Raw genomic sequence first — 13,119 nt, 5'->3', positions numbered from 1 at the left:
ATTATTTTTAGGAAGTCAAATTTTTTTCCGTATAAGTGGGCAATGGGGCCTGGAATTTATTCAGTTCTGCCCTGAAATCCAGCGGGCATTCCCTCCATTATGGGCCTAGCCATGTGTCCTGTAAGTAGATTAGGGCCACAATGGGTATGTTACTGAACACGGGACAAACAGGGGTATCCATTTTGGGGTGAAAGTCTTCATGCCTATGTACACTGTACAAAAAAAACAGTTTTTCAATTGACAAAATTGCCAAACAAATGAAAATCGTAATTTTTTCCTTTTGCTTGGCTTAGATTCATTCAAATACTTTGGGGTCAAAATATGCAGTACACCCCTAGATGAATTTGTTAAGGGGTCTAGTTTTTAAAATGGGGTCATTTGTGGGGGTTCTCTATCGTTTTGGACGCTCAATGGCTCTACATGTGGGCAATGGGGACTGGAATTTATTCCGTTGTACCCTGAAATCCAACGGGTGCTCCTTCCATTATAGGCCTAGCTATGTTTCCTTTAAGTAGATTAGGGCCACAATGGGTATGTTTCTGAACACGGGACAAACGGGGGTATCCATTTTGGGGCGAAAGTCTTCATTCCTATGTACACTTTCCAAAAAAAACAGTTTTTAAATTGACACAATTGCCAAAAAAATGAAAATCGTAATTTTTTCCTTTTGCTTGGCTTAGATTCATTCAAAAACTGTGAAGTCAAAAAAGTCATCATACCCCTAGATAAATTCGTTAGGGGGTCTACTTTTCAAAATAGGGTCACTTGTGGGGGTTCTCCATCGTTTTGGTCACTCAATGGCTCTACAAGTGGGCAATGGGGACTAAATCTCCTTCAAGCAAAATTTCTGTTCCGAAAGCCACCGGTTGCTCCTTTCATTTTGGGCCCCATTGTGCATATAGACGTAATACTAGGGCCACAATGGGTATGTTTCTGAGCACGGCACAAACAGGGGTATCCATTTTGGGGTGCAAATCTTCATTCATATATGTGCGGTACAAAAAAAACTGCTTTTGAAATGACAGAATTACCAAAAAAATGAAAATCGTATTTTTTTTCCTTCGGCTTGGCTTGCTCCTTTCATTTTGGGCCCCATTGTGCATCCAGACATATGATTAGGGCCACAATGGGTATGTTTCTGAGCACCGGAGAAACAGGGGTATCCATTTTGGGGTGCAAGTCTTCATTCATATATGTGCTGTACAAAAAAACTGCTTTGAAAATGACAGAATTACCAAAAAAATGAAAATTGTAATTTTTTTCCTTCGGCTTGGCTTAGATTCATTCAAAAACTGTGAAGTCAAAAAAGTCATCGTACCCCTAGATAAATTCGTTAAGGGGTCTACTTTTCAAAATGGGGTCACTTGTGGGCGTTCTCCATCGTTTTGGTCACTCAAGGGCTCTACAAGTGGGCAATGGGGACTAAATCTCCTTCAAGCAAAATTTCTGTTCCGAAAGCCACCGATTGCTCCTTTCATTTTGGGCCCCATTGTGCATACAGACGTAATACTAGGGCCACAATGGGTATGTTTCTGAGCACGGGACAAACAGGGATATCCATTCTGGGGTGCAAATCCTAATTTTCATGTGTACTATAGAAAAAAGTCCTGTCTTTAAAATGACATATTTGCAAAAATATGAAATTTTTGTTTTTCTCTTCTAAATTGCATTGACTCCTGAAAAAAAACTGTAGGGTTAAAATACTCCTGACACCCCTCAGTGAATACGTTAAGGGGTGTAGTTTTTAAAATGGGGTCACTTGTGGGGGTATCTATCATTTTGACTCCTATGAGTCTTTCCAATCTTGGATTGGTGTAGGAAAACAAAGTGTTCCTCAAAATGCTGAAAAGTAATGTTACATTTGTACGTCTCCTAAATAAATGGTTAAAAAAAAAACGAAAGTTTTTCCAATGTGCACCCAAAATAAAGTAAACGGATGGAAATATAAATCTTAGCAAAAATTTCTATATTATGTTTGCACATATTTGAGATATTGCAGTTGGAAATGTGAAAAAATGACGATTTTTTCAAAATTTTCCCAATTTTGGCGCTTTTAATAAATAAACACAAATTCTATCGGTCTTTTTTTTCCACCTAAATGAAGTACAACATGTGGCGAAAAAACAATGTCAGAATCGCTTGGATATGCAAAACCTTTCTGGTGTTTTTCCATGCTAAAGTGACACGTGTCAGATTTGCTAAATTTGGCCTGGTCATTAAGGCGCAAACAGGCTTGGTCACTAAGGGGTTAATAGGTTGCTAGTATGCATGGTGCATCACATGTATCAGAATGGTCTGGCACTTTGTATCTACTCTGTGTAGGAGTATACATTAAGCAGCCACCCCCCTCTATATTAGGAGGTTGTGTGAGTGGCTGTCTCATTGGTGTGTCTTACTGTGTCAGTAAGTATATGGCCGTTTTCAGTGGTTGTTTGTTTTTATATTTCCCTTTCTGTGATACTCTTCTAATTAATAGGACCCATGCACAATACTCTCCATGTACCATACAGTTTCCAGACAACTGTACCACCCTTCTGTACCAGTGTCTCTACCACACCCGATGTCAGATTAGGCTAGAGATTGTAAGTGGAGGGACACTTTAACAAAGTTGTCACTACATGACCTGCTCAGGGTCCCTGGAAGACTGGATTGAGAAATACTGCTTCAAGCAATCTTTTTGTGTATAAACATTAAAGTATTTCCAAGGTGGAGCATTAGTCTAAGATAAACAAAAGGTACATACATATGGGTCCGATGGTTTCTGCTTGCAAAGGTTAATAAGTCCAGAAAGCAATGTTGGATTAACAAAACGTTCCAGATAGTCCATGGCAACTTGTCCAATTGGCATTGGTTCAATAGAAGCTAAAAGAGGATGAAAACATTAGTAGGAACAAACACAAACATTCCTTAGGGCTCAGTCAGACGGGCGTTTTTTCGCGCGATTTGCGCATGCGCATGCGTCCGGCGATTTTTTAAAACCATTGCTTTGCAATGGTATCGGACACATGAGCGCTTTTTATGCGCTCGTCCGATAAATTATAGAACAAAAAAATCGCAGATCGCACCTATCTGCGATCTGCGATTCCTGTTCTCTTCTCTATATGCGCTCAATGGGGCCGGCGGCAGCAGCGCCGACCCCATTGAGAACATATAGAAGACAAATCATTCTTCTCTGCCACAGCTGTAACAGCTGTCGCAGAGAAGAACGATGTTTGCCCATTGAATTCAATGGAGCGGCAATACAGCCGCTCCATTGAAAGCAATGGGCTGCCGGCGTGCACGGGGTGAATTGTCGGGAAGGGGTTAAATATATAAGCCCTTCCCAGCAATTCATCCTAAAATGTGTTAAAATAAAAAAAAATTGTATACTCACCTTTCCGCTGCAGCCGGAGTCCAGCCGCGGCCGCTGTCAGTTCTCCTGAACTGCTTCTCGGCACTATTCAGCCGGCGGGGCTTTAAAATCCCCGCCTGCTGAATGATCTGCCTCTGATTGGTCACAGCCCTGACCAATCAGAGGCTGAAAACACTCACACACCCATTCATGAATTCATGAATGGGTGAGTGACTGCTGCCTCTCAGCGCTGAGCCAATCAGGGGCAGATCTGACTCACATCCATTCATGAATTCATGAATGGGTGTGAGTGAGACATGCCTCTGATTGGCTCAGCGCTGAGCCAATCAGGGGGCAGGTCTGACTCACACCCCCTTCACACCCACTGCAGGACGGCCGCGCGGAGCTTCGGCTGCCGGCAGAAGGTGAGTATACAATTTTTTTTTATTTTAACACATTTTAGGATGAATTGCAGGTAAGGGCTTATATATTTAAGCCCTTCCCGACAATTCATCCCGGGCTCGCCCGCAGCGCATTGCTTTCAATAGAGCCGGCTGTATTGCCGTCTCCATTGAATGCACTAGGCTGGACAGCTCCGGCCCGTTTCTAATGAAATGCGGCTAGGAGCAGATTTTCGGGCGATTTGCGGGCGACTTGCGCGCACCGGTCACGCGATTTGTGGATGCGCATCCGTCATGCGATCCGCAAATCGCGCGAAAAAACGCCCGTCTGACTGAGCCCTTATACTGATGAAAATGGACTTATCTTTGTGACAGGTCAGAATCTCTAAATACAGTAAGTTCACTTCGAGAAAGTCTGAAAATTAAAAAGCTCTCAGCTTTCCTGAAATATCTAATTTAGTAAATACTTGTATTCCCATGAAATAAGAATGCTGGAGAACCTCTTCTAGATCCTTTATTATTTTGTAAATACTATAAATTGTTGACAAGGGGAATGGTAACGCTGAGTTGTCAGAGTATGTCCCTATACAGTCCGACACGGAGTACTGCTTGAATAATGTTGGGGTGTTATTAAATGCATTTCTCTCTACAAGCAAAACTTGGACTTGTGAATTCAAACAATATTACCAGTCCAGGCGCCTGCCAAGATCAGCAGAACTCTGTCTGCAGTTTGCAGGAGAGAGGGTCAGGAAGGGTATTGTTTCTCTATAGGGAGATCACCTAGAAGATGTGCGAGGAGATCTGTGTCTTAAAAACCTACTTATAGACACATTTAAAAAAAAACATTGCTTTTAAAAGAAATAGTTGCTGGAAATTTGCTACATTTATATCTATGAAAGGAGCTATTTCTCTTTTCCGGTGCACCACTGGATTATCCCAACAGGATTGTTGCTGTGCGCAGTGAGCTGGATAAACATATTACTTTTATGTTCTTTGTCTGTTTGTAATGTACGGCTTACTGTACCTTTACATAGGACAACGGTTGCTCTTGTGCTTTCACACAGTAGCAATAGTGATTCAAAGAATGGAGGCAGAGTGGAGATCTCTTCCGGCCGTTCACCTCCCATTCACTGCAAACAGGCAGTCATTCATAGACGAACAACTGCCTGTTTACATGGGCTCAATAGGCATTTGCTTCTTATGCTAGCTTAAAACCAAGCGACTCCGTTAAGCGAGTGATTTCTTGCTCAGTCGGTGACTGCATGTACAACTATTGTCTGAATTCGCTGTTTCTAGGGATTATTCTGGTGATCATCACTCTGTGTGAAGCTACCTTTAAAAAGGACCTGTTGTATTCCTGAATATATAAAGCTGCCTCTAAACCTCAATTCCTTCATGACCCAATTCTAGATGTTTTTTTCACTGAAAATGTCCCCGATCCTCTGATGCAACCCCCAATGATTTTGGCACCCAGTAAGTAACAAAGAAAAAAGCTGACATCTGGGTGGTCTCTGCAGCCAAAATGCCAACCATGTATCCTAACTTTCTACGTTCTTAAAGGGGTATTCTGGCAATTCAGAGTGAAAGTTACATGCTTTATAAAGCGATAATGTAATTTGGCAGTATAATGCTATAACTTGTTTTACAATGCTGTTGAGATATTGTTTTAAATAAAGTGAAAATCTGACGCTGTCTGAAACGCAGTGATTGCGCAGGTCGGCAACAAAAAGGTACCACAGCTCAGTTAAATTTTTTTAATGGACTTCAGAATAATGGCAGTAAGTGGAAACATTAGGGGAATTTTGAAAATTTTGCCCAGTCTTAAGAATACTCCTTTTTTAATAATAATAATAATAATCTTTATTTGTATAGCACCAACATATTCCGCAGCGCTTACAAAGTCAGGGGGAATACAGAAAGACAAAAGTACAAACATTACAGAACCACAGTTACATAGTAATCAGTTGATGGAAACAGTAGGGGTGAGGGTCCTACTCCAACGAGCTTACATACTACAGATAATGTAGGGGATACAGAAGGTAAAGGGGCTGGAGATGTTCACGGTATGGGGGGGGGAGAGTGAGGGATGCTATACACATAAAGAATGGTCAGACGTTCAGCTGTGTGCAGGCAGAATCGGTATGACTGCAGGAGCAGTTTATGATGGCTAGCAGAGATTGCAGTCAGTAGGGCAGGGAGCATGTTATCAGGCGGAGTACAGAGGGGTTTGGTTTAGGGCATATGGTATGCCTCCCTGAAGAGGTACGTTTTTAGAGCACGCCTGAAATTTTGAAAGTCCTGGATTGCCTGGATAGCCTTATATTACTTAGGGGGAATTCATCCAGGGGTCTGGTCTTTGTATTGCTATAGAAGCTGAAAATGGCTGCATAAGCCAAGCGAGTCATCAGAAGACGTTGTCATAGTGGTCTGGGTTGGAAGGGGAACAATATTGAAAGTGAACACTCAGAAAAGACATCACCTGTGAAATCACTGGATTTAACTGATACTGTATTCACTTATATGTTCTGGAGAGCACCTGTGTATTACTGGTATCTGGCATTATATAGTCACTGTATGGTGCGGTGTATCACCAGATATATATGCATATCACGATGAAATGCATGACGGTCATAGAAATAAATTGTCTTGGGCATGCATTTTACCATGACTTAGGTGTAATGCCAATACATATTCATGTCCCCAACAAGTCAGAAGATGATGCTATAAATGCATGCAGACTTATCTATTGATATTTTTCTGATGCGGAGGAGAGCTTTTATTGGGTAGCCATTCGAGGGTGAAAAAACCCTCTTGAAAAAAAACAAAACACTTTTTTATTATCATAAAAAGATTTAAATTTGAGAACACACAATCCGTGAAACTCACAAATATGCAATGGCGTTAGCTCAACTTCTCTGTTTTATCAGTTAATACCAGCAATTAAGACACGTTTTGAGGTGACAAACACTTCATCAGTAATTGCTGGGAACATACTATTTGAATAATTAACACAAAATTAAGTCAAATAAGGGTAGGAGGAAGGAATATGATAAATGTAAAAACAAACATGGATATGCAAATTAGTAAAAGTAAAATACATTAATAGTTAATAAAATGAAACAAATAAATACATAAATTAATGTATGGAAAAAACCCCATACATACAGTAATGGGTATGGCTCAATACATATTTAAAGTATATAGCCTGATCTAGCTAAAATTAGACGAATATTAAAATCATTTTTATTCAATTCATGAAATAAAAAGCATAAAATTAAAATGTATATAAAAAAGGAATTGGGGTGAACTAAAATTCCAGGATATGGATAAAAGTATCATAGGAATATGAATATACAGGAAATAAACACCAATGCAAACATCATAAGAAATTGAATTAGGGATGCGCAGGAGTGTAAACGGAATTTAACAGCAAAACTAAAAACATTAGTGGAACACTTTTCCCCCTCTTGGATTTAAATGGAGCGTTGGAGAACATCTAATGTTATCAATCACTCTACCATGGTTCATTCAGATTCATTCATTCATTCATTCGCATGCCTGGTTTTATTTTCACCTTGGTATATGTTAACTGAAACTGAGCTGACTGTCCCTATTTGCTCAGAAAGACTATCTTTTCTCCTTAGGGAGAGCATCTAGATGATAAGTGAGGAGACTTAAAAGGCCATTCATGCTCTGGGTAATATGCAAATAAGGGAGATGGAATAATACCTCCACAGTACCACCTATTAGAAGGCAGCATTCCTTCAAGGCAAAGTTAGACTCTTTATACAAACCTTGTAACAATGACTCGGAATTAAAAGCAACGCCAGACTCCATGTACAGACAGCTGTTTCAGGGTATTTGCCCTTCATCAGTATACAGGAGGAGTCTGGCTTTGCTAGTAAGAGGCCTGAGACGGGGGTCAGAAACACTATCTTTTCTGCTTAGGGAGAGCACCTAGACGGTGAGTGAGGAGACTCAAAAGGCCATTCGTGCTCCTCTGGGTAATATGCCAATAAGGGAGATGGAATAATACCACATTTACTCCCAACTGTTGTACAAGACAAGTTTGGGGATCAATCCAGAGGTCAGTCCAACAATCAGGGTGATCAGGGTAGGCCCAGTGCTCTTTGCTATTACAGACTTTATTTAAAGGAAGAAATAACTTTTCTAGCTCGTCCAGCAGTTAGGCTGAGGACATTACATTTCCTATTTATTCTACAAGCTTTAACAAGCAAGCCTCTGCTGCCATCTTGTGACTAACTTGAATTTCACTCAACAAGTCTCTGTATGTGTACTCTTATGCATACAAGCTTGTTTGATTGTCCTTTTCTTAGCCTGCATCAATTCATTGACATTCTTCTGCACCCCCATGTTATTCAATAGAGGCATTGCTTGAATTTTTCTGGACTTTCAATGGAAATCTACCAGCAAATTGTTATTGCTAGCTGCTCTCAAATTACATATATCCCCAGCCTACCTACAACCTCTAAGTGACTTGCCCCAATTTTTCAGGACTAACCTTGTTTGGTTTACACTAAATATTTCAATACAAATTCTTCACCTGTTCATTCAGTAAGATATTACATCTATGTAGATTGTAGGAAAGAGTGGCGCGCCATTGTCGTTGTAGACACAGTCGATTAGCTCCTGGCAACCCTACAACTTTCTTTGTCAAAACAATCAATTATTCTTCTTCCAATTAATTATTGCAAGTGGAATGAGTAAACAGAAGTCTAGATAGTCCACGGTGAATACAGAAGGGAATCCAAATTCCATTTACCTTCTTCTTCTCCCAGGTTGAGGAAATGAAGGTAGTATCAGAGGAAAACGCTCATTCTCTCATCGGTATTGTATAAAAAAGGATCTCATAAATTGAAAACCTTAGTGAAGACTTTACATAGTCTCAAAATAACAGCTCTCCTTCCCCCAACTAGCTGATGACTTAGTCTATATCCGATAACAGATATTACAAATATTGCACCAAAGGTCATTGCGAGCTAGTGATAGATTACATAGCAGATTCGTTGAATCTGGAAATAAATGCAGTACCATCCTAGATTACCTCAGTCAGGCATTCGGTCTTTGAATTCCTCGAGGGGAGGGTTGATTCACATGACTCAAGATATTGTGGAGGAATTCTACTCCTATTATAAGTCCCTCTATAATATCTAGAACCACTAGTCCTCACCTGATCCAGAACAGAGGAGGAATGAAATGGACGCCGGCTGATAGATCTGAAAGAGTCGGGATCCCGGAAAGACCAGCCGAACCCTGACAGCGGTGGAGAGGTGAGTATATACTTTTTACACATGTTGGGGATGATTTTCGGGGAAGGATTTATATTTCAAGCCCCCCCCCCCCCCGAAAATCATCGCCGCGGGGAGTCCCCTCATCACTGAACACTGTGACAGCACTGGCAGCGGATAACGATCATCCTCCCCATTGATTTCATAGGGGCCCGAGCCACTCTCGTGCGTTGCATGGCATGCGTCGGAGACAAATTTAACATTTTCTCCTGAACGCATGCCTGACAATGGAGTCATGCAAGGGGTTAATGTGTAGTGCATGTGACAACCATCTCCCCTATTCTTCATATGTTTGGGCTGTGGGTTAGGGGGGCAAGAGGGAAGCTTTTTCCAACAAAGAAAAACATCCAAGCCCAGCTTGTTTTGCCAAAACTACATCAAGTCTGCGAAAAGAATATGGAGAATGAGTTCTGGTCTGATGAGATTAAGGGTGAACTTTTTGGCCATAATTCCAAAAGGTATGTTTGGTACAAAGCCAACATCTTTCACCTTTCAACACAACAATGATCCAAAGCATACCTCCAAATCAACAAAATAACGGCTTCACCAGAAGATCAAAGTTTTGGAATGGCCCAGCAAGAGCACACACCTGAATCCTATTGAAGATCTGCAGATTAACCTGAAGACAGCGCTACACAAGAGATGCCCTCGCAATCCGACAGATTTGGAGCACTTTTGCACAGAAGAATGGGCAAAGATTGCAAGTCAAGATATACTCTATTGATAGCCACCTACTCAAAAAGACTAAAGTCAAAGGGTACATCCACAAAGTGTACATATGTACGTAGCCAGGTTATTTTAGGGTTTTTTTTCCCACCTTAAAAGATTTCAGTTTGTTTCTCATCTTTGTCGGATTTTTTAGGAGGACAAAAACCTGGCATTTTACAGGTGTGTGTAGACTTTTTATATGCACTGTACATGTATTACTCATACACTCATGTATACTTCTCTACTACATGGTGGTGTCTGTGGCAGGTTTACAGCAGTTTCATCTGATGAGAGTAGTCATCATGGGCCCACCTGAAGGCCTTGATGGGCCCCCTAGCTAAATGTCAGATTTGCTGCTTGGAAACGATCAGGCAGCGGTGAGTAGAAGCTACCGATAAGGTGCAGGAGGGAGGGGTCACACTGCGGACGTTACCAACAGAGCGCTGACTGTAGGTCACTGAGGAAGTAGTGTGTTTTGGAGCTCAGTAGAGAGGCTTTGCTGACAGCTGTGTACCAAGTAGCTGTCACTGCCATGTATGTGCCGCTCATAAAAGAGAGGTGGAACAGCCACGCAGCGCAAAAGGCTTCTTAGTAGCAGCGAGGTCTGCTTCTTGGCTTGGGGGCTATTGGGGAATCTACTGGAACCCCAGTGGGCCAGTCCAAGCCTTGACAGACCCCCCTGACTGTCTCCTTAATGATCCAGCAAAGCACCGATAAAAAACTCTGCCCAATCACTGAGAAAACTAAGCAGCCATACATTTAGCAGCAGCAGACTTCTCTCTCAGACATGGAATAAAAGCAAATACTCAGCAGATACTGTGGTAGCAAAAAGTGGAGAAAACAAAAGCTGCTGATGGTCGATTATTCGGGCAACTATCAGCCCGTGTAAAGGTACTTTAGGCAGATATGCTATTCACAAGCTTGGAAACGCTGGGTAAGAATCCATGTGAAGTTTTAATGGATCTTCATCCTTCATTACTACCTTCATCCATAAAGCTCTCCACAGCACCACGCCGCCCTACATTGCCTCCCTCATCTCAATCTACCACCCAGTCCGTGCCCTCCGCTCTGCTAATGAAATCAGACTGAGTGCCCCTTTAATTCGAACTTCTCATTCCCGCCTCCAAGACTTCTCCAGAGCAGCACCAGTCCTCTGGAACACGCTACCCAAAATATCTGGGCAATCCATGACTCACAAAACTTCAGGTGTGCCCTAAAAACACACCTCTTCAGGGAGGCATACCACATCTCCTAACCAAACCCCTCTGTACGACCCCTGATAACATGCTCCCTGTCCTACTGACTGCAATCCCCACTAGCTGCCATCAACCGCCCCCTGTCATACCGACTCAGCCACCACACTGCTTATGTCTGACCATTGTTTATGTATAAAGCATCCCACACTCTCCACCTCGCCATACTGTGCACATCTCCAGCCCCTTTACCTTCTGTATCACCCCATTATCTGTAGTATGTAAGCTCATTGGAGCAGGACCCTCACCCACACTGTTTCCATCAACTGATTACTACATGTAATTGTGATTTTTATACTTTGTTTTTCTGTATCCCAGTTTGTGTAAGCGCTGAGGAATATGTTGGCGCTATATACATAAAGATCATTATTATTAATAATGGACAAATCTGCCATGTTATGTAGTGATAAATCGTGCATGCAGTAACAAAAGGTAAGTAAATTTGCGATTCCAGGTCCAATAAAGCTGGTTAACAAACCATATGAAGCTGTAATAGTGACTGCTACATACTAAGCCTAACTTGATGAAATCCCCCTCCTAGATCACAATTTGTGCCATAGCCAGGCAGAATTGCTGTTTCCCATAATACAATGTACTCTTGCACTTGGTCATCGCTTACTGTCTTTTTATCTTTTAAATCTAAAATCCCAGTAAATAAGACTTTATGAAATTTAGGATGAACACATTCTGTTACAAACAATAAGATTCAAGATTCAAATGATAGTAATTTTCAAATGTATGTAATAATTACCTTCAGGAAATATAAATCGAATTTCACGCTCAGCTGACGTTAAACAGTAGCTACCATGTACAGCATTGCGGAGATCATCAGTTCCATAGATAGCCCTTATACTGAAACAAAGCAATGCAAGTCATAAATCACATGGGCAATGCATCCAAATGATCACAAATAAAATATACATTTCAAGATCCACTGCAGACAAAATTTGAAAGGTAGAGTGGGGAAAGCTGGAGTAATATTACCTGTTGCCTTCTGTTTGTACCGTTCTGCCGTGCATGCACCAATTTCCAGGACCCTCTTCTGTCTTCCAAGATGGACACTTCCCTGACCACCCAATATACTACCAATGCAGTGTGCTCATTGGTAGTCTGAGATGCTGTTTTCGGACTGACCAATGCAGCGCACGTCAGCAGCGCTGGCCATTACAAAGGTGTCACAGTGAGCATCAGGTAGTCAGAGTGGTGCTGCAGCCATCTCAGAAGACAGAAGTGGGGTCCAGGAATTGGCAGACCAGCAGCAACATAGCATAAATGGAAGGCACCAAACCACCCCTATTCTAAATTCAAATTTTGAACCTGGGACTAGAGGGTTGCTTTAAAGCACACATCAAACACAAGGTCTACGTCCCGAATCTGGCTCGCCACTTCATTTTATGCGGCTCACCAGCTATGCAGCAGACCTGTGCAGCATTCCACTCCCCCAGCTGGCGAGTCCGGCCCAGCGGCAACAGTGCAGTCTGACCGCTGACCTCCCCACCCTCTAGGGTCTGCATGCACAGTCCTGTATGCAACACATACATCGAGGGGAAAGGTCTGCGATCACAGACAGCACTGCTGCCACTGGACCAGACCTGCAGCCTGGGTGAGTGGAATGCTAGAAGAGATGCTGCCCAGCCAGAGGCCAATAGGAAGGGCGCTATCACTACTGGGACAACTATGGGGGTCACTAATTACTACTAGGACCACTATGGGGGTCACTATTATTACTGGAGTTACTATGGGGAACTATATTACTACTGTGGCCATTATGACGAATACCATTTCTACTGGGGTATTTTTCTGCTTCTCTGGCCTGTTTTTATATGCACAAATACACTGCGTATTTACGCAGACAAAAAATAATACAGACAGGCTCAACAAAATGGTGCACCTTGGAAAGGTTTCCTTCATCTTCAAAAGGAGCAGAACACAAAAAGATTAGAATCAGAATAATTGAATTAGCAGACCCCAATCAGAGTAAACAGAACAAGCAGGAAAAAGACCAATAAAGACTAAGATTCAAGTCTGCTGCTAATTGTGTCATGTGACAAAATCTCTACTAAGCATGTCTGATAATCTCCTTCCCTTTTCTGATTACATCATAAACACTCCCCATG

At 41.9% G+C, this 13,119-nt stretch overlaps 1 protein-coding gene across 3 annotated transcripts in view; it reads right to left on the bottom strand.

Annotated features, from left to right (window-relative positions):
* Positions 1-13,119, bottom strand: part of NME5 (NME/NM23 family member 5) — a 39,962-nt gene that overhangs the window by 7,075 nt on the left and 19,768 nt on the right. For all 3 annotated transcript variants that reach the window (XM_066591044.1, XM_066591045.1, XM_066591043.1), the window contains exons 4-5: positions 11,754-11,854; positions 2,744-2,862 (exon numbers count right to left, since the gene is read on the bottom strand). In XM_066591044.1, the coding sequence (XP_066447141.1) occupies positions 2,744-2,862; positions 11,754-11,854 (220 nt within the window). The remainder of the gene's footprint in view (positions 1-2,743; positions 2,863-11,753; positions 11,855-13,119) is intronic.

This window comes from Eleutherodactylus coqui, chromosome 2 (genome assembly GCF_035609145.1).
Source record: "Eleutherodactylus coqui strain aEleCoq1 chromosome 2, aEleCoq1.hap1, whole genome shotgun sequence".
Classification (NCBI taxonomy): domain Eukaryota; kingdom Metazoa; phylum Chordata; class Amphibia; order Anura; family Eleutherodactylidae; genus Eleutherodactylus; species Eleutherodactylus coqui.
The sequence above is the reverse complement of the archived record's forward strand: the minus strand, read 5'-3'. Positions and strand labels throughout refer to the sequence as shown.